General features: G+C 48.2%; 1 protein-coding gene across 2 annotated transcripts in view; it reads right to left on the minus strand.

The window, feature by feature from the left end:
- LOC147677880 (B-cadherin-like) overlaps positions 1–21,605 on the minus strand; it is a 195,939-nt gene extending 174,334 nt beyond the window's left edge. The window contains exons 1-2 of one of the 2 annotated variants that reach the window (XM_086945775.1): positions 21,322–21,605; positions 8,263–8,377 (exon numbers count right to left, since the gene is read on the minus strand). In XM_086945775.1, the coding sequence (XP_086801901.1) occupies positions 8,263–8,377; positions 21,322–21,381 (175 nt within the window). In that variant the 5' untranslated portion in view covers positions 21,382–21,605. The remainder of the gene's footprint in view (positions 1–8,262; positions 8,378–21,321) is intronic. The other variant, XM_086945776.1, reaches the window with a different exon arrangement.
- Between the last annotated feature and the right edge of the window lie 354 nt (positions 21,606–21,959).

Here is a 21,959-nt window from a genome sequence, read left to right on the forward strand (position 1 = left end):
AAACGGTACCAGCGGTCGTGGGTCCCTTGCTCACTGTACCACTGGACTCAAGCTAGCCTGGCTGATATGGGATGATACCCCAAAACCAGTCCCAGATTGATGGTTTCTGGTCCAGGGAGGGGCTGGACTGTTCGCATGAGCAGTAGGGTCATGACTGATTTGCATATGGCGGGGTTCAAAATGGGGGGGGGGGCATAGTGGGCAACAGATTTAACCAAGATCTCTTGACTGGGGTGAATCTTTGATTTATTCAGCATTCCATCCATCATTTTTTCCAGCACCACATGGAATAGAAGACGCTATATAAATGGTTGCAATAAAAATATTGTTCAGTAGTTCCGTCAGTATCTCTCAGCAACAGCTTATTTCTGATTGCGTCCATTACTGCAGGGTACCAGGCCCACGCCTTGCCTCCCTCTGCCAATTACAAGTGTCACATCACCTTATATGCCCAGAATCCCTGGTTAGACTTTATGCCGGACCAAAACTAGGAGTGCCTTCAGGGGCTGTAGCAGTCAGTGCAGTGACACCGGTCTAGGGTTGTAAGGGTACACTGCACCCCAATTATAGCAAGGGTGCTACCACCTGGATTCAGGAGCTCAGTTTTATCAGCTTGCATTCGGTCCCATGGAACCCTTTCTTCAGAACAAGAGGCCTTGATTTTGCAGCAGGGTCTGTCAGGTAGCAGCGATATGCAAATCCATGTTACTGGGTGGCGCAGAAAATGGCTTGGAGGGGAGGTTAGGGAGAGAAGGGAGGTTTGATTCTGGTGGGGCCTGGCAAGAGTTGTGCTGGCAGGCTGCTCCGCCTCAGTGTGTGGGTTGGGGCTGCTGTGCTTGGACAGTTGACCACCAAGACCCCATGGTGCTCTCCAGGACATATTGTCAGGTACTCAAGAAGGCTACCACAGGGGCACTAATCAAACCGAGCGGCCCAAACTGACCCAAAATTGTGACAAGCAAAAGGGCAATAGAATGCTTTGAGCGAGTTGAGAAGTTTAGTCACCTTACCTTGACTACTCCACAGTAAAATGCGAAGGAAACATACCTGATCAGCATGACTTCAAATATAACCATGTCTGCCAGCAACTATCACCCTCACAAAGCACTGCCATAATGTATAGACTAGAGTAGTGTGGAAACTAGTTAATCTACAACACTCCTTCAAACCAAACGCAAAATCAATACATTACATATGGTCCTTATGACATGCAAGCTCTCTCCAAAAACCCATGTGTAGGTCTTGTCTACAGACAACTTCGCTGCCTATTGGTAGCAGATTTACTGGCTGTACGTCTCAGTTCACTGCTCCTAAAAGGATGGCCTCTTTCCTCATTCTTCGGTTTGCTCCGACCAAGGACCAATTCGGTCTCGCTGCTTTTTGACTGGATATGCTGCATCTTTCCATTGTCAAGTTTAGAAACTTGCACCACAAGGGAGTGTTTTCTCGCCCTCGTCTCTATCCATCTCCACCCTTTTGCAATGCTTTTTCTTTTGCATTAAGGAAAAGCATTCCAGTCGTACATCAGTCGGGCGGGGCGGGAGGAGATCCAGGCAAAACGAACATCTATGCCCTGGGGTGAGTCCAATTAGCTTTGCCAGGGCTTGCTGGATTAATCAGTAACACAGCCCACAATTCTTGCACTATCACCACAGAGTCCTACTCAAGACACTATACTTTTAGACAGAAACCCACCATCACGCCTGCGCCCTGTCCCTGTGAACGCAAACACCAGCAACACACACTGCTAATAAAATCACCCCCTCGAGTGCACAATTTCCCATGGTACAACAGCGACCAGGTTTGTGGTTCGTATACTACAAGCATTGGCAAAGTCAACAGGTCTGTCTTGGCCAAGGACACATTTGTTACCCAAAACGAACAGATAAATGGATACAGGTACGAGGAGACCTGCGGGGAACACAGCCGTGTAAACAAGCAGAAGAGGGAATCAGTTTCCCAGCCTGATCCGGGGAGGGTCAAGCCCGGACCACAGGAGGCCTGGTCTCTGAAGGGACAGGGCAGCCATGTGTGATGTTTGCATATAAAGAGTTTACACCATTAACACGTTTACCAACAAGCCCGAGGGTGACAGACATGACGGAAGGAGGGAGGGGTAACTGGTAAGAACAGCAAACCTAGATAGAGATCACCCCCCCCCCCTTCCCCGCTGAGGCCTCCGCATCAGGGCAAGTTACGGGGCAAGCAAGGCGCTGCACGTTAAGAGCATTAAGCAAACGGTGGGCTTTGGAGGGGTGGGCCTTTAATCTTGGCACGTCACAAACAGGACTCCCTATACCGCTGTTCATTCTCAGGTAACCAAGTCATCAATAGTAACCCATTAACAGGATCTTCAGAAGGAGCGGGACAATAGCCCACAACCCATTTAAACTGCGGGGGGCGCGGGGGTTTCAACGCTTCGAACCACTCTGGATTTTCTTTTCCCACCTTTAGGGTAGGGAAAAAAGTGGACTGCCAGTGGTAGGCCTTCTGACTTGGCCTCCACTTCTGTCACAAACACTCAACAACCGCAGCGTAAAAAGAGCCAACAGCAAAATGGCAGCAGTAATAAAGGGAGGGGCGCTGGAAAAAAGTGCACTCAAGAAGCATTTAACAGCACCAAAAAGGGCGGCTTACAGAGTGTCATCGCAAACTGAACTACTCGAGCATTTGTTGCACGAGGTTGTGACCAACAAAAAGCTCATTCGATCATTCATCCTAGAATGAATGGCCGAGTTAGCCACGCCGTGAACCGCAGCAGGGATGAATCTATTCTTGGACCCTCCGCCGTTCCGGGTCGCTTCTTCCCACCGCCCCGGTCCCCGCTCCACCGCCGGCAGAAGAGCGCGCTCAGCGGAGCCGTGAATTCCCCAGCTCGGATTACCGCGCTCCCGTCATTAATCACCGGTTCGAAGCTGCAGCGAGGAGCGCACCGAGGCCAGAGCTGCACCGAGGCGTGCGCAGCCCCCTGGGTAAGGCCTCATTATGAACGACAGACCGAGGACACGTCAGAGCCCATCCCCGTACTCCTTTTATTACAGGGTGGTCACCTCATTCCAGTTATTACTGACACCGACCCTATCTCTAAACGTGTCCACACAAATCACGGGGATCCGGCCTGACCGTCTCATATGAAGCAACACGACTCCAAAACACCCAGAAAGCCCCGGCCTAAAGCAATGAACAAAAGGCGCGAAATGGAAACCGTGTCTGCAATTACCTGGCGGGAGTGGTCATCCAAACGCCAAAACCCAAAACCTGCCGAGACCACATCCGTCCAAAGCCCCATCACCGGGCCCTAACCCTGCTAACCCGGCCTGCTTGGACCACACTGCGGATGTGAAGCCCTGGGGTGCAGCACGCCCGACTCTCGGGCAGCATGGGGCGTCCTTGAAGAGGTCGGTGACGCCCCACAATACTCCCGTGCGCATCAGATGTTGCATGGGGACGACGGTCCTTTGCTTAGGGCAGCTACAGCACTGCTCCAGGACCTGGGCCAGAACGCACAGAGGTTGGAAGAAGCAGAACAGGGCACGGAGTGTGGTTCAGTCCTCCAAGCCAGGAGGCTCATGTGACTCCATAGAGTGAGTGTGTTTCATTGAGTCATTCGCGCCCGATTCTGCCTGTAGCGAGAGCCAGCGGCCTCCAGATACTTTTACAGAGGCCGCCTCCAGCCAACAATACAGACTTTGTCTCGAGTGAATTAAAAGGAGCACAGCGAGGTGCGCTGCTGGGACAGCTGGGTTTGAGAGAACTGAAGGGCGTTGCTAGGCTGCATTCCACACTGCAGACAATGCAGCGCCCATCTGTAGTTTACACTGCAGGTAATACCCGCACACACGGCTCACTCTGCAGGCAGACATGAACTAATCACCGGTGGCATAATAAGTACTGCTCTAAAGTCAACTGCTACACACAATCCAAATAAGTGATGGGGAGCACACCAGGTGGGAAGCAGGAGGCAAGCTGCCACGTGACAGAAACCAAGTGCTGGCATGCCAGGCACCAGGCCCAAGTTTTGGCCAGGTTCAGGTTACTGCAGGCCCTTCCCCCTGCAGTGAAACACTCCGGGTAATTCAATAGCAGAGTCTCTCCACATGCATAAGACATCCTGGCGAACAAAGGCCTCAAACACCAGCGCCTCCTCCCATAGTATGGCCCTGCTCAAACACCCCCGGGGCGAGCCATTCACACCAGTGGCCCTTTGTCCTGGGGGAGGGCTCCCTGGAAACATCTTATCAAGGTGAGGCCGGGGAGTGCTGTTTGGGTGACAATGAAGCCGCGCTGAGCCCCAATCTACTCCAAGGTTGCGCTCAGCATTTCAAAGCCAATCAGTTCCATTTGGCAACCTCGATAGTTTCACTCTGCGCGAGGGAGGAACAATCCCGCTTTCGTCACTTCCTGGCGAGGGGCGAGATCAAAGACCCGGGAGGTCACGACTGCAAGTGTGACGGACTGCTGCACCCCGGCCCTCCCCTCCTGTTTCTAGGTAAAGACGCCCCTTTTATTCTTTAGTTTAGGGTTTCTCCAACACGCCCTGCTAGACCTTTATTTTAATTTCATCACCAAGATGGTCCTCGCGCTTCTCTTAGGCAACACTTTTATGAGTTTACTACAGTACTGGCTCAGTGCCCCCTACAGCACCCAAGGCGCTAATCACAGACCTCGTGACGCAACCGGGGCACAGGCCACAGATGCCCCTCTGGATATCTGCTTTAAACAGATCACATTTTGTAGAAAAATAAAAGACACTGGTGTTAACACACAAAAACACGAGTTGCTTCTTAAATACCAACTAGAGACAAAGTTACATTAAGAACAGGAAAATAAAGTTACAATGCAAGAAAGCGCAATGAAAAATAAATAACACTGGATTACATTATAAAAACTTGTCAGGGAAAAAATCATCAATACACATTTATAATTTCATAAAGCATGCACTCGTTCCGTAGCCACATCTATATGGTTAAAAAAAGGTAGAAGGTAAAAAAAAAAAAAACAACAATAATAATAACAATAACAATAATAAACCAAGTAGGCTTTCCTCAAAGGTGAGCAAGACATGGACTGCAGCAAACCGTGCCAGCGCCAGACTCTCCCATCTAAAGGCTGTTGGGGAGGGGGGGACGAATTCAACAGGCCCAGCTGTACTACGCAAAATACAAAAGACAGCTACACTCTGCCAGGCCATAATCGAACCATAAAGGTAAAGTGCTAGCAGTAGAAGGGGCAGTAAAGCGGGGTTTGATATGCGAATATACAAGAGCAGGTGCTCGCTACCCCAGAGTACCTGCGCGCTACAAGTGGCCCATCTCTCCCTTGCAAATGAAAGCTACAGGGTAGCCGCAGGCACCGGCCCCCTCACAGCACTGTCAGGAGAGACTGAGCGGCCAGCTGAAGAGGATGCACGCCCTTTCAGTGAAAAGCTTGGTTATGCTGCAGATGGACCTCCGGCTCTTACCAGCGGTCCAGTCGAATGGTACCACAATGTGGAGACCCCTTGCAATTATTCTGAAACAAGCAGGGGTTCAATACCACCTTTATGCAGACGACACAAATATACTACAAAATCAAACTACCCAGCAATGTCCGACAACTCAATGGCACACTAACCAAGATCAAAACCTGGTTTAACGCAAACCACTTGAACCCAGACAAACCGGAACTAATGCGGTTCTCTCCGAAAAGTAACCACCAACCAATTCAAGAATGGCACATGGAGCTTGATGCTTTAAACTGGTCCCTCGTCCTATCTGACTCAGCAATGTCACTAGGCATTACCCTGGACAAGAACTTGTCAATTAAGGAATTAAGGACCACATCAAGAACTCAGCAAAAAGTGCGCTTTACGTTCTAAAAGACCTCAAGAAAATTAAACCCTTCATTCCTCAAGCTGATCAAGACAATTGTACAATCCCTAGTTTTCTAAACTGGATTATGGAATCGCCATCCTAACAGGCTCACCAAAAGCTCACCTGGCCCCACTAAGGACAGTCCTTAACATGGCAGCCCAACTCATAACTGGTGTAAAAAGATTTGAGCACTTTGCCAGCCCTCACTCAACTGGCTTCCCATGGAAGGTAGATGTATTTACAAACTGGCCTGCATCACACACACACGGCCCTTCACACCTAATCCCCAAACTACCTAAACAGCAAACTAGTAAAAGCAGGAAAATCCAGAACTATGAGAAGCACCAACTAATTTCTTCTCATCCCTCCGAAAATGAAAAAGAAAAACGACCCAGTGCCGGTTCTTCTCTGGCAACGTATCCAGGATGTAGAACGCACTACTGATTGAGCTCAGATGCAACCTCTCCTTTTACTTCAAAAAAGGACCTAAAACTCTCTCAACCAATACTTTCCCGACCAAGTCAATCATCCTAGATATCAATAACATAATGGATACCCCTCACTTTGACCTTGAAGTATGGTGGTTATCGGACTGTCAACCCCCTGCTTCTCTCTCCTGACTGGATACATAAGTATTATGTATTTGCTCATATTTTTATGCATCCTCATATCCTGCAATGTTATGCAATCTCCCTTTTCCTTTGTGTATGTAAAGCGCTCCAATACCTACGGATCTAGCTAGCACTATATAAAACTTTGTAAATTAAAAAAAAAAATAAGATCAGGCTGGAGGAGAATTGATAGAGTGATGTGCAGCGCAGGCACCATGCCCACGACCAGCAAGTGCAACCTAGCATCTCTGAAGGAGATTACAATGCACTCCATCGTGCCCAGACTCCCTCATTCTGAACCCTTGGACTCTACCTCCTTCTGCCCTTTAACCTTTGATGCCCTGATCATCAGGCCTGCTGGACAGTCACATTGGGTGACTGTCCCTTCAAAAGATGGGTCACCAGCCTTCTGGGATAGGCCACCAGCCACAAGGCCCCTCTTCCCCTCTCTGGATGTCTCTTTTCAAGATACTTAAATGCACATCCATCGGTCACACCAATGAAACTTCGCATTCTTGAGTACAATGTGCACCAACCATAGGTTCTCACTTCATATTTCAGGTGACAAGTTATACACTAAAAACATTTACGTTTCAGACAATACATCATACAAACTGACTGGCTACGGCAGATTCCGATACATCAGGAAAAAATAAAACCACAGTCTAATTAGTGGGACTTTAAATGGCTCCTTATTTTAGGCCAATCTATGGTGTAATTCTAACTTAGAAGCACCATGGATAACCTGCTGAGGTAGTCTGGTGATCTGGAGAATTAACGCTGCCTACTGATGAGAAGAGAGCTGGTGATTCCTGGTGAGCCCCGCACAAGCAGTTTCCAGGCTACGTTCCATGAACCTTTCACACTTAGAGCCCTCGTCTTCCTCAACTGAGTCATTATGAGTGGGAAAGGACTAGTTCAGGTAAGATGGACAAGGAGGTAAAGGCTTGACGACGTGGTGGTAATCTTCATTAGTCAGAGGCCATGGGATCTCACACACCAAGTGTAACTCAACACCCTTACTTTTTTGTTTGAAGATTGGAGATGAAAACTACTCTGTTTAAGTGTTTTCCAGACCACAACAAAAAAACTTCAGAGCAAACCGGATACAAGAGTTGAACCAGACTGACTACTTCACACGGATACCAAGACACGCGTGTATAATCAGTATGTATACAAGCAGTGCAAACTCAACGACAACTGGCTGTCTCCACAAACCACAATCTTCTCGGAGATGTGAGATTTCAGTGCAAGCCTTCAAAATTTGGGGACTCGGGTTAAAAAAGCAGCCTCTGCGCTAAACCCCACATGCAATTTACTTAACCTCCTGGGTCTAAAAATGTGAAATGTAATTTGTGCAAAACGTATTTGTATAACTCCAGCTCAATGTACATGATCTGGTAGATTATCTCCCAACCCCTAATGTAACGTATAAAGCCCTGTTGCATCGCAGCTAGGGTAATGGTAAATACATTATTTAACACAAACATCTTGGATAGTCTGCAATGCAACTGAAGTCAGGATAGCTCTGGCATGTCATCTTATGGCAAGAGACCTCAAGTATGCCCCCTTACCACACCCCTACTATGAGAATTGGCCTGCTAGGCTACATTCCTTCAGAAAACCAAAACTCCTTGATGACCATCCTTGCATTAGTTCACACACAAAACAACTTCAATATACTTATAAATGTATAGTAAAGATGCAAAATATATATTTTTTTAAAAACCTCCAAAGTACAAAACTCATACCATTGGTGACTAAAGCTCTCCCAAGCAGAATAAAGATAGAAAAGTTACCTTTTCCCAACTTTCTTCCAGGCTCCAGGTCCCGTCTGGTTACGGAGAAGATATAAGTCTCAGATCCAAAGCCAGGCCGGCAAAGTTCAACTTCATCACACAAGATTCTTGACACCTAACCAAGGGCAAAAAACACATTAGATCCTTCAGCCAAGACAATATCCAATCAAGAGAAAAGAGGACTGGTTATCCGAGTTCACTTCTTACACTCGGAGTTTTACTACACACATTTCAATTCAGGCAAAGCAACACCCTTTCCCCTCAGTCATAGGGCTGCCAACTTTGAGACAGCCATGTACATTAACTTAACATGTGTATTTGCAAAGCATGCGTATAACCCAAGCTTGGGGTCTCAAGGAGCTGAACAACAGAGGTTTATAGTTAACCAACTCAATGATACTCATTTTATTGACCTCAGATGAAAGGCTGAGTGGACCAGCCATGATTTAAACCTGTAAACATAAAGGTCGAACACATGCCCCTAGAGTGGACGCATTAGTCCCCTAAGCCACCTGACCTGGCTTACCTTCCAACAGTTGCATTCCTCTAAAATACATCACTACTACAAGTCACACACAACTATGCAATCAGTCAAGTTCCCAGCCAGGTTTCTGTACAGGCAACTGTTTCCAATCAACACACAAACCACATAAAATATTGTATTAAAATCTTGCCACATCCCATGGTAAGACATACCCAACAGTTTCCAATGAACACAACCCCCCCCCCCCCCCCCACACACACCAAACATCCACCCCGCTACAAGGTGTATGCCCAGTATTAATCACCCTGAGGGTTACAAAAATGGATGGAATTCTTCAATTAATCTCAGCCACTGGTGATTACTCAACGCTGCATCCCAGTACATTGTCTTTTTTTGCCCACTATGCAATCAGTTTGGACCCAGCCATCTGCAAATCAGTCTCAACCCTACTCCAATGGGAACAGTCCAGCCCAAACTGCTAGGCCCTCCATGAACTGGAGGGCAAGCAACCCAGGACGAGTTGCTTCCTAGTTGGGCCTCTCCACTTGGAGCAGCTGGGTTCCAGTGGCATTGAGTGCAGGAGACCCATGTCTGGACACACCCATTGACTGTCACTTAGGGTGCAGCTCTGAGGAATACAGAAAAGTGATACCACGCTGGAATTAATTTCACCCAATGATAATTTGAGGCTGCACTGTTAATCAGCCAACAAAAAAACGACCCAATCCGACCATCCGGGTTTCTGTTTACCACCAGCTGTATCATCATGCTTAAGTGGTTACACCATGAACAGCGGGAAAGAAAAGCAATTCTACACCCTGGTCAAGATCATGCCCTGGATTGGAAAGCAGCTAAGTGTAGGGGCTAAGTGTCGATCTACCACGTGCTACAGTATTCGTGTACACTGTTTGGGAGACGCGAACTGACAGTAAATAGTGCTTTGGAAGGCATCGTCCGGGTTTATTCTAATGGCTCTATTCTGGTTAGGGGCGGACGAGGTGCAACACCAAATGGAACATTTAGTTCTTCCATCACTAAGACCATTCCGCAGCAAGCACAATTAGAGCAGCCAATCGATGTGAGCAGCAGAATTTTCTTGTAATGTTGCTGTCGATGGCGGAATGCACTTATGAAGTCAGAAACTGCTCCCGGCAGGGAACCAATTGACGTTAAGACGAAGCCACAGGTCCAATCAATACACGTGGAATCGGAAAAAGGCAACACGCATGGTCTGCGTGAGGATAATCAAAGCACTAGTAAAGGAGAACGGGCACAAAAGGGGGACAGGCCTACTGGACCCATCAGAAGTCCACACGAACACTTGAAGGCGGCAAAATAGGTGCCAGAAGCACACCAAGTGTATATACATAGTTCCTGCATAGCCCGGCTCCACTAATACCGAACGCATCTTTAAGCAATACTTTGAATCTTCCATAGGTAAAGGAAGGCGTTCAAAGCAACAGAAACCAAGTGGACTACAAGAAATGCACAGAAGACGTCGGAGGTGACAGTGGTTCACCACTGGGCATGGAGAAGTGATTTTAAGGGGAGGGCACACATTTGGCCACACAACACTGGTGGGGCCACATACCAAGTATGTAACTATAAGATCGAGACAAACTTTGTATTATGTTTATGAATGGCAGCAAATGCACTTTATACTAAATGCACTTTAATATGAACCTGAGCAGACATCTCATGTGAAAAAGAACTGTATTCGTTTCTTTGCAATATAGAACATTGACTGTTGGACATGTTTTTTGCTACAATAAGCACAGATTGCACTTTAATATGGACTCTTCTTTGCCTAAATTATTGAGTATGGGAAATCAATAAGTGTCTAGACCGCATTATAACAGCATGTAAGAAGCACTACATAAGAGGACAGAACAGACATGATAGAGTGGAAATGCAATATTTATTGATAATTGTTGGTTCTGTAATGGTTTAAACATTACTTGGAATGTTTGAGAATGAACAAACAAAATTAATCTTATACAGGCTTATGATGAGACCACTTTCAGATGGTTATTTTTTGAGATTGAAACATCAATTAGAGAAACGTAAAGACGTTGCAATGGGACACGCCTCCCCTTGAGAAAACCACTAAGGATGTGCAAGTTAACTTGTTCTTGGGTTGGAAACAGATACAAGATATCTGGACACAAAGGTGCACATGGGTACTTTACCAATATATACAAAAATGAGAACAAGAAAAAGAAAATATGGACTGACATTGTGATTTTCAAGTACTTTAATTTTGAGTTGTGTTTAGATACTTGAAAGCATTAATTGTCCACCATACAACCTCATATCGATAAGTAAAAGGCATAACAAAACAAATGAATTGGTCTACACTCCAAAATGAATGTTGGACAGCTCATGACATCCCAGGGCTGCGTCTCTGGTCTACCGAAAATGGGAGCATCCAGTGAGCACAAAACTTGCCTTATGTCCTTGATCATGTAGAAACTGAAAGGATCTGCATGGTTCGTCTTGTGCAAGTGCATGCTTTCACTGGCACTTAAATGGCATCCACTCACTCCCAACTGGGGCATTAGGACAATTGAATGTTATCTGCTAAGGGTTTCAGTTCCTAAAGTGACCTTAAACTGCACAGACATTACAAACAAAAACAGGACAGCTACCGGGGCACCGAACAGTCAGTGGCACTAGACCTGCACAACTGGTACAAACTCGGCCATGGCAAACGACGAATTCAAGTTTAAGTTAAAGTTCAAGTATTTATATAGCGCACTACTCACCCAGAGGGTCTCAAGGCGCTTGGGAAGGGGGTTCATGATTTATCGAATAGCCAGGTTTTAAGTTCTTTTCTAAAGGAGATGTGGTTCTGTGTAAGGCGGAGGTGAGTGGGGAGTGAGTTCCAGGTCTTGACCGCAAAGTAGGAGAAGGATCTACCTCCCATGGTGGATCTTTGGATACGTGGAACAGCGGCGAGGGCTTGATTGGAGGATCTCAGTTGGCGGGTGGGTGTATAGAAGGATAGTCGAGAGTTGAGGCATTCGGAACCTAGTTTGTAGAGGGCCTTGTGTGCGTGGGTGAGTAGACTGAACGTTATTCTCTTGTTGACGGGAAGCCAGTGGAGGTCTTTCAGGTGGCCGGTAATGTGATCTTGGCGAGGGATGTCCAAAATGAGTCTCGCTGGTGCGTTTTGGATACGTTGGAGTTTTTTTCTGTAATTTGGCTGTAATTCCGGCGTAGAGGGTGTTTCCGTAGTCTAGTCGACTCTTAACCAGTGCGTGGGTGACAGTCTTTCTTGTCTCGGCGGGGATCCAATGGAAGATTTTTTTTGAGCGGCTATTGTCCAGTTAATAAAATTAAGTAAGGTTTATATTGGTTAAGATACAACCATAAAAACTCACATTGGCTGTTCGACGCTCCACTACACCATAAACTGCTCAAAGCGTCCATCGAACTTCAAAGAGGTCTATCTTTTGTACATTCTCTTGTGATGTGGCTTAAGATCTCTAAGACCCTCTGAAAACTAAATTTCACTCACCATGGCCCCATGAATGCTTTTCACCACCTACAGAAGATGCAGGTGTCCTCACCTGTCCAACCTTCTCGCACATGGCCCCACCACTGTGCGCAATTGTACCTCTACTACAACATCATATACACAATCCAAGACAAACTTAACATCTTTGGACTACCCAATTCAAGCATCACTTGGGCCCTTCTAGAATTTCACCAACCACTGACCAGGGAAACATGACAAGTCATGACTGCTTATTGAACAAGGAACTCCATGGAATGGCACAACAGTACTACAGTCAGTCTTTACAAGCCAACTAGACTTAGGGTGACCAGACGTCCCGGTTTTCCCCGGACGGTCCCCGTTTTTGGAGAAGTGTCCCCGTGTCCCGACACTTTTCTCCAAATGAGTCAAATGTCCCCGTTTTCGAAAGGTGTCCGAGTTAATCACAAAAATGTCCCGGTTTTTCATTGCGTGTGATGAGCGCTGTAGCAGGAAGGGAAATCCTTAGAAGAGAGAAGTTTCCTCTCGGGATTTCCCTTCTTTGTCCACGCAGCGCCACCTACACTTTTGCTGACTTCCAAGAGGTGCCCGCACAGGCGTGTTGCAAATATGTTAATCAGGGCAGAGTGGAGCTGCAGGGCCTCCAACAAGGTGTGAAACAACAGCAAGGACTAATTAAAATTCAAATGGTCTTTTAAAGACCTGTGAAACGATCGGGTGTGGCTCTGTGGGTGCCCGGAATCGGTCTCAACCGAGACTGCCACACACGATGGGGGGAGGGGGGGGGGGGGGGGGGTGAAGTCCAATGGGTGTTGCATGCCTGATCAGGCCTCATGCGCACATTAGAGGAAGGGGAAATCGACAAATGTCATTCAAACCTGTAAATACACTGCTCAGCAATTGTCCGTTTTTAGGAGAAAAAAGTAAGATTTAATTTACTGGAACGAGTAGGTGTTGCATTTTTTGTAAAATAGTCTTTCAAACAGCAGGCCGTTAATGAGTACACTAATATTCTCTTTTAAAACGTATGCTTGCTCAGCTTAATTGACCATTATGTTAGGGATGTTCGGTGAGTTATTCTGCAGCCCCACAAATGACTTTCATCTGGTCGAACTGAATAAAGTGATGATTTGAAGCGCTTTAAAAAAAAAAGTGTTGCAAACTGATGCTCCTTATAAACTTTTGAGTATCTTGCTTTGGACATTTACCAAAATCGTATTTTACGAATTCAACCTAATCATGGTTACCACCTGAGGAATTTATCTGCACATTAATATAATGCATTAGGGATTCACCAGTGAGGACACTCTTGAGCCGAGGCATACACCTGTATGGAGAACATCCTGCAAGTTGATGAGTGCATATTCTGTGACACCGAGACAAACTGGCTTTCTTTCTTACATATCCTGTATACGGAACACCCATGAATTCCCTATGTGACCTGCAGTGTAAACCTCTTGAATTAATTAATTAATGTTCTCGAGTAGCCCACATTGTGAACTGAGGCACAGAAAAGGAAATTAAGTTACATTTGTCAGCGCTAGTCTTCTGCTTCCAAAGTATGCAGCGAGGAATTAGATTGCATCTTGTATAATTTCCATCACGCTTATTTTCAAACGCTGTGCCTGCTCACATCCTGCCCTTTTCTTGAAAAGTACGTAAGAGCAAGTCATGCGTAGGATTCCACAATCCAGTCAAGTGAGGACAGCCAGGATCACAACACAGGTCTTCTTAATCCTACAGGTGACATATCCACTAAACCCCATCACCTGAGGTGCATTCGTGAGAACTACGCTGATACGCCCCTCAGGCTGCAACACACCACATACACACACCAGCGAAAGAGCACAGGCAGTGATAGGGCAAAATCCTGTCTGGTAGAGAGCAGGTATAATGCACGCAGCACCAATGAAAGCATCACACACATGCACACTTGCCTGGCAGCATGTGCTGTCGCAGTGTGCTTTTCTCTTATACAGCACAGGCTCAGCACAGACAGTGGCACTGCAAGCTTCCTTCACAGATGTATGTATACACCCAGGGTCCTGCTCAAGCAGCCTGTGACAGTGTGAGCTTCCTTCACAACCTACAGGTTCTGCATAGCTAGTGCCCACTCGGTCTGTGGAGGGAGCTGTCATTATAGTCCCTTTTCTACGTCTCATTCATGGTCTCCCTAAACTCCATCATGCTACCTCTGTATTAAAGAATTTGCATTGGTTGCCCATTAGGGAGCGGGCCCTCTTCAAACTTGGCTGTACTGCGTTTCAGGCCCGAGCTGGAACTGCCCCAGCATTCATAAACTCGTCAATTTCCAGCTATACACCAGTCAGAGAGCTCCGCTCCTCCTCCCAGTCCCTTCTTTCCGTTTCTCGTTTCAGGAAGAAGAGGATGGGGGGGGGGGGGGGGGGGGGGGGGGGGGGGGGGGGAGGAATTTGCGGTCCTAGGTCCTACTTTCTGGAACTCCCTCCCCCTCAATATACGATCCATCCCACTTTACCCTGACTTTCGCAAGGCCTTAAAAACCCATCTTTTTCTGCAAGCATTCACAGCCTAGCTTTCTCACAGCTACCACCCAGGTTCTAAAGTCCGCCAGTGCCAAGAAACCGCTAGGTAAATGCGCGCTTTATAAGTGTTTTTAAATTCAAATTATGACAGCTGTCAAATAGTCCCACTTTTATGTCGATGGTTACTGCATACCGTAGTCCTACTTCTATGTCTATGACCTGTCCCCGTTTTTTGTTTTGAGAATCTGGTCACCCTAACTAGACTGCCATGGGCAGCTTCCATACAGCCAGTCATTCAGATACAAAAGTCTGTGGAAGTCCGGTACAGGTCTTGGATAAACAATGTCAAATTTGTGAACGTTGTCAGCAAGGGCAGATTTAATTGCTGCTATGACTTGTAAGTACTAGTTGACGGACAAATAGTTTGATATTTAAAAACACAAAACTTAGATGGTTTACTTTCTCACCACTTTATTAACCTCTTCGCTGCTGACGACGAGCTCAGCTCGTCATCAGCTACCGCGCTGCTATGCTGATCTCGTCATGTAACGTGGCTTTTTGAAAATTGCCGCACAGCGGGAAAAGCCGCCGCAGCGATGAGGGTAAACTATGAAAAATAGATTCTTCTTTTCGGCTTTAAAGTACCTAGAGGCTATTGGTGATAAGACATTTCGTTGTTGAGTTCTCTTATATAAGCCATAGCACTAGGGGGTGATAATGGCATAATATACAATAATGGTATAATAAACAATATACAAGTAAGCCTAGCATGAATGGATAATTTATAAAGTGTGAATTTCTGTCAGTGGATGCCTTGGCGCTTTAGAAAACTGATATGGCTACAGCAGATTTCGGAAGCGAGTCAAGCAGATCAGGTGCCTGCTAATCCTGTGAGAAGAGCCAGGTCTTTAAGGCCTTTCGCGATGTAAGCAAAGAGGGAGCAGCTTTTAATGTCAGTGGAAGGCTGTTCCAGAGCACAGCTGTGGAACAGAAAAAAGCTCTTCACATCCCAGTTGGCCCTCTTAAATGAGGGGACGGTCAGGTTCATGGCAGAGCCTGAGCAAAGCGTCTTCACTGAAGCTTCTTCATTGGGATTGTACCATATGAGTTTCTCCTTGAAATGGGCTGGCTCCAACCCATGCACAGATTTATAAGCCAGACAGAGCCTTAAACCTACATAATTGTCCGACTGGCAACCAGTGTAGTTTACGGATGACTTCTCTAGCCAATTTATATTTAGGAATTTTAAAAAGGAAACGGGCAGTAGCATTTTGCAAAATCTGAAGCCTCTCCAAGAGACCAAATGCAAGGTTAAAATAGAGACTATTGCAGTAGTCAATCTTTGTAAATACCAATGCAATGATTACAGTTATCAGAAGTACGGGACTATCTTTTTTATGAGCCTTAAGGAGCAAACTGAGACGGATGTAATTTTATTCACTTGGTCCTTGAACTTCAGTTCTTTATCAACCAGGAAACCCAAGTTTTTTTCTTTATTTGAGGGTTCTGGAAGCAAGTCCAACTCGGGTGGCCACCAGTCCGGCATCCAAAATGAGGGGTTGTTGCCAAAGAGGAGGATCTTAGTTTAGTGCAATTTAATTTAAGGCAGTTGTGGTCCACCCACTTGCTCACATTGCTCATGCATGTTCTGAATGCCATGATACCAGAGTGGTTTTCAGGTTTTGCCAGTGACACGATTTGGGTGTCATCGGGTAAGACGCCAAGAGAAAACCAGCATTGCTAGTAATTATTGCTAGTAGTGTGACAAAGGTTTAATAGCGTTTGGCTTAACGCCGATCCCTGGGGGACTCCACAGGGCAAGGTGAAAGGCCTAGATGTAAACTTGCCCATTGTCACATTATGTGGTCTGTTAACCTAGAAGGACTGGAGGAGATCCAAGGATGTATCCTCCATCCCCAGACTACCCAAACAGTCAGCCAAGATCTCGTGGCTGACTTTCAAATGCTGCAGAGAGACCTAGCAGAATCGGGGCCGCTGTCCCTCCCCTGTACAGCATTTTCCGTATAGCCTCCGTAGCTACCACCAGAGCAGACTCCGTATTACGGTTTTCCCCAAACCCATGTTGTGTATCGGCCAGCAGAAAGTTCTTCTCTAGATACTCCGAGAGTTGTTGATTCATTACTTTATCCACCAATTTTGCAGCAAAGGGAAGTCTTGATATTTGGCGATAATTATTCAGATTGTCTTTCTATAGCAGGGGCAGAATAGAGGCAAGTTTCCAGTTAGTTGGGAAGGTTAAGTGTGATTTTTCTCTTGTACAGTGTCGGGAAGACAAAGGTAGCACTACCTGACAAGGACCATATTACAAGGATAAGGATGGGAGTAAATCAGCAGAGGCATATCGGAAAAACAATGCTTCTTTGGACTTGCACCGCAATTACATGTTAGGAAAGCGATAGACCAACGTCACAATGGACTGATCTCGTTAACTACACAGAAGCTCAGCATCAATTACAGCCTCCCTTTCATGTCGGACCTTTTCAATGCAGTCACTGGAAAACCATAAGCTAATAAAACAAACCTGCCTCAAGTGTACACACCCTAAAACTTGAGAAAACATACTATCTAGAATCCACAGAACATGGCCATTGCTTTCAAGCAGTTAACCAATCCATGGATGTTCAATAACCATCTCCAGATTCAACGGCATAAAAACTGTATTACAAATCTCCTGCCTTCTGTCCTCAGAAGCCGTGCCAGTGACATCAAGATAGCCAGCCGTTTGCTGGCTCCGCAAGTGACCCATATGGCAAGGAGCAGTTCAATCCATCATTCCTCATCTAGGTTTGCCTTAGAAGCTACAGGCCACCATGGTGTTAATCGTCTGTCCAAGCAGACGATGACAGTATTAAACCTGCAGCAGCCAGGTTTCTTCTAACTGCACCAGTGCTTCAATCAATCACTTCACTGACTGCCAAGTGATCCACCTTCAAGGAACTCTACTGCCAGTAGAGCCGTCCAAGGCAAGATCTTAACCTTTAACCAAGTAAAACTCCAGACTCTCAAAATGGAACCCTATACTACAGACTCCACCTGCTCTGTCCCCATCCCAGACATACAGGAAAGGTAATGGCAGAACGTCATTCACTGTACAAGACGACAGACTAGTCATCCATCGCCCAGCACCTAAAAACAACCTCCCAGCCCTACATAGGCTCTGCTCACAACAAACTCTCCCAAACCAAAAAGGCACATCAAAAGCAACCATTCCATCTTTTAATCCCTCTGTTGCACTTCACACTGACGCACGGGGTAAAAGAACAGCTGTAGTCTTTATGCAAGACATCAAACACACCCCCACACGGCAACCCAACATCCAGCAAAACACACCCTATGGCACAGCATGCTGCTACCCCCGTCTCTGCTTATGTGTCAGGCACGTGAAAAGATATTGTATAAACCTGCAATACAAGAAGCTGCCACCATAACAACCTGCCACAAAGGAAGCTGAGTAAACTGAAACAGTAGGTAAAAGACGAAGTAGCCCGAAGGAAAACTGCTGCTTTAATGTTCAGAAATGCAAAACAGGGCTCGAGGCAACTGGCAAAAAAAGTAGCATCGAATGGATTAGTACAAAAGGAGGCTGAGCCGAGCAGGGGTAAGTCGATAGTTTGAGACACTTGGAGGGTGCAATTACCGCTGAGGAATGTGCCGGGTTCTGCATGAATAGAGAGGCAGGTAGAGAGGTACCCCCTCCCTCACACAAAAACAAGCAATCCTACTTCATAGAAAGCTAGAAGAAGAGAGCTCCAAGGTTGCCGGCCACACCCAGTTCGACCCACTTTAAAGGTCTGGCACGAACAACCTCCAGCAGAGCCTTAAATTACACATTGAAAACACGGTAAATTATTAATCCCGTCGGCATAACTTTATCAAAGATGGTAAGGGCGTAAAACACGTTACATGAATATAAAGTTAATTAAAAGCGTGCCTAACGGTTATGCATTCTCCGATGCTATCCAGCGCTAATCAAAAACTGGGCCATGTTTCCTGCATAGGCGGGGGTTCTTTTTAGACCCCAGTGAACTGTACCTTCAACCTCCCCGGCCCTAACTGTACCCCTCACTCCCTGCAACAAACTGGCGAACACGACCCTTCTATAACAGGATCGTTTAACTCCTAGACACCAGATCTTCGCGTCAGACAACCTTAAAAGGGCCCAACTGAGATCAAAACAAAAAAGCCCTGGTCACAAACACCACAAAGCGCCTAGAGGCGTGCCACTCCCAAACGCCAGGAAAAGCACGCAGCAGCGCAGAGACCTCGACTTTCCTCCTCAAGGAGATGCACCACGCTTTACATTTAAAACCAACAAAATGCCTTCAACTACTACACAAACCTTACACCTCTCTGGAAAGGCCAAAAATGCATTTTCGGAGAGCTGCTATTAGGACCACGGGGGGAGGGGGGGAACAACGCGATTCTACCAAGTGAATAGAATAGGATTGTCACATGCGCCACTTAATTCACCATCTAATGCACAATATGCAGAAAATAGACGAAATTAAAGCAGAAAGTGGTAGGGCCACTTGCGCAAACTCAATTATTCCCTCACTATAAATGAAAAAGGTCTATTTCGGTGCTCCAAGGAAAAGGGCTGCCACTATTGTCCACACATGCGGTCTGCAGAAAATAAACGCTTGCAGCTCACATTCCACGGAAAATGTTAAAAGGTGAACGTTGCTGTGCACCACGGAATGGTATTTAATACAGTGGTTGGGCATCTAAAGTGGTGCAGTGTTTGACAAACTGTGTCCAATGACTGGCTGAGAGAAATTGATTTTTTTGTGTGCGGGGGCGTTCTGTAGCCATAAACGTGAGATGCGCGTAGCCTTATTGAAGTGCACACACTACAATAAAGAGTGCAGTTTAAGTGACGGTTGCTAAAGGCGAGGTAACCTCCGGTGCAGGTTGGGGCGTGTAATTGCATTTCAGAGAAGTGGAACAGGTGTTCGAGAGCAGGTGAGCCCTTCCATACTGAGAGTAGAAGGGACAAGCCATGTAGTAAGGAGGGGCGGCAAGTGTGACCCTCACCGTGAGACAGTGGGGATTGGCCTTCGCAGCGCTGGAGCCAAAGTTAAGGAGTCCCACCGCAACGGAAGACAAAAGGTTAGGGATGAGCGCCGCACTGAGTGAACAGACCAGGGGTTAAGAAATAAGCTCCACGCACAGCAAGGTGGGGGCGGAGGGTGTTCGGACAGACTTACAGCTGGGGGAGGACACGAGGGTAGGAGTGAGCTTCAGACGGAAAAAGACCATAGGATAAGGTGAACTAAACAGGCAGGAAAGTGAACAGAGATTAGGAGTCAGTCTCACATCGAGAGACGAGAGGGGGGTAGGGGGATGTCGGTCGACGGCCAGACCTAAGGGGGAACTATAAGGTAGGAGAGGGGCGAGGAAGAGAGCAGGGTTGGGGAGTGTGCCAAACCCTGTGAGAGGAGCGCGCAGGGGTTGGGGAGAGTGCCAACCCCTGTGTGAGGAGCGTGCAGGGGTTGAGAGTGAGCCCCTCTGACGAATATGCAGGGGTTGTCTTGTGAATTAACCCACTGGGAGGAGTGGGTAACCCCCCGGGAGGAGTGGGTAACCCCCCGGGAGGAATAGTCACGGGGTGTGGGTGAGCCCCCCCCCCCCCCCCGCGAAGTGTGCAGGGGTCGTGAGTCACCCCACAGTGAAGAGTGTAGAGATTGTCATGTGAGTGAACACACTGAGGAGTGTGGGTGTGCCCCTTGGCGAGGAGTGTGCAGGGGGCTGTGGGTGAGCCCTTAGGCGAGGAGTGTGCAGGGGGTTGTGGGTGTGCCCCTAGGCGAGGAGTGTGCAGGGGGTTGTGGGTGTGCCCCTAGGCGAGGAGTGTGCAGGGGGTTGTGGGTGTGCCCCTAGGCGAGGAGTGCGCAGGGGGCTGTGGGTGAGCCCCTAGGCGAGGAGTGCGCAGGGGGTTGGCGAGGAGTGTGCAGGGGGTTGTGGGTGTGCCCCTAGGCGAGGAGTGTGCCCCTAGGCGAGGAGTGCGCAAGGGGTTGTGGGTGTGCCCCTAGGCGAGGAGTGTGCAAGGGATTGTGGGTGAGCCCCTAGGCGAGGAGTGTGCAAGGGATTGTGGGTGTGCCCCTAGGCGAGGAGTGTGCAAGGGGTTGTGGGTGAGCCCCTAGGCGAGGAGTGTGCAAGGGGTTGTGGGTGTGCCCCTAGGCGAGGAGTGTGCAAGGGGTTGTGGGTGTGCCCCTAGGCGAGGAGTGTGCAAGGGGTTGTGGGTGTGCCCCTAGGCGAGGAGTGTGCAAGGGGATGTGGGTGTGCCCCTAGGCGAGGAGTGTGCAAGGGATGTGGGTGTGCCCCTAGGCGAGGAGTGTGCAAGGGATGTGGGTGAGCCCCTCGGGGGTTGAGGGCGACACTGCACTGGGAGTCACGGGTAGAGGCGCTTTGCTCCGGTGGGGTCAGTCCTGGATGTGGGGTGCGCCCCAGAGTACGAGGTCCGGCCATGCGCGCGGCTACAGAGTTTGGGAAAGCACGGGGAGGACAGGCAGGGATTGGGTTGAAGGGGCCCTGGGCAGTTGGTGCTCCGTTACCTGCAGCAGGAGGAGGCATTGGAGGAGCCCAAAGCCCCCGGGCGGGGGGCGGCGGCCCATGGAGGCTCCGTCCAGGTGCGTCAGTCAGATCCCGCCGCGGGTGAATGTCCTGGGTCCCGCTGCCGGTGAGCCTCTCCGGGTGATGTCCGGCCCCGCGGTCCCCTGCCTGCTCTTGCCGCTCTCCGCTCCCTCCGAAACCGCTAAAACCAGGGGCTCGTGGTCCGCAGACTCCTCTCTCGCGGGCGGATAGCGATACTCTGAGGCCCCGCTCCTCAGCCCCGCTTGACGAGCCCCTAGGCGAGGAGTGCGCAGGGGGTTGGCGAGGAGTGCGCAGGGGGTTGTGGGTGTGCCCCTAGGCGAGGAGTGTGCCCCTAGGCGAGGAGTGCGCAAGGGGTTGTGGGTGTGCCCCTAGGCGAGGAGTGTGCAAGGGATTGTGGGTGAGCCCCTAGGCGAGGAGTGTGCAAGGGATTGTGGGTGTGCCCCTAGGCGAGGAGTGTGCAAGGGGTTGTGGGTGAGCCCCTAGGCGAGGAGTGTGCAAGGGGTTGTGGGTGTGCCCCTAGGCGAGGAGTGTGCAAGGGGTTGTGGGTGTGCCCCTAGGCGAGGAGTGTGCAAGGGGTTGTGGGTGTGCCCCTAGGCGA

The sequence above is a fragment of the Lissotriton vulgaris genome, chromosome 12 (assembly GCF_964263255.1).
Source record: "Lissotriton vulgaris chromosome 12, aLisVul1.2, whole genome shotgun sequence".
Taxonomy (NCBI): Eukaryota; Metazoa; Chordata; class Amphibia; order Caudata; family Salamandridae; genus Lissotriton; species Lissotriton vulgaris.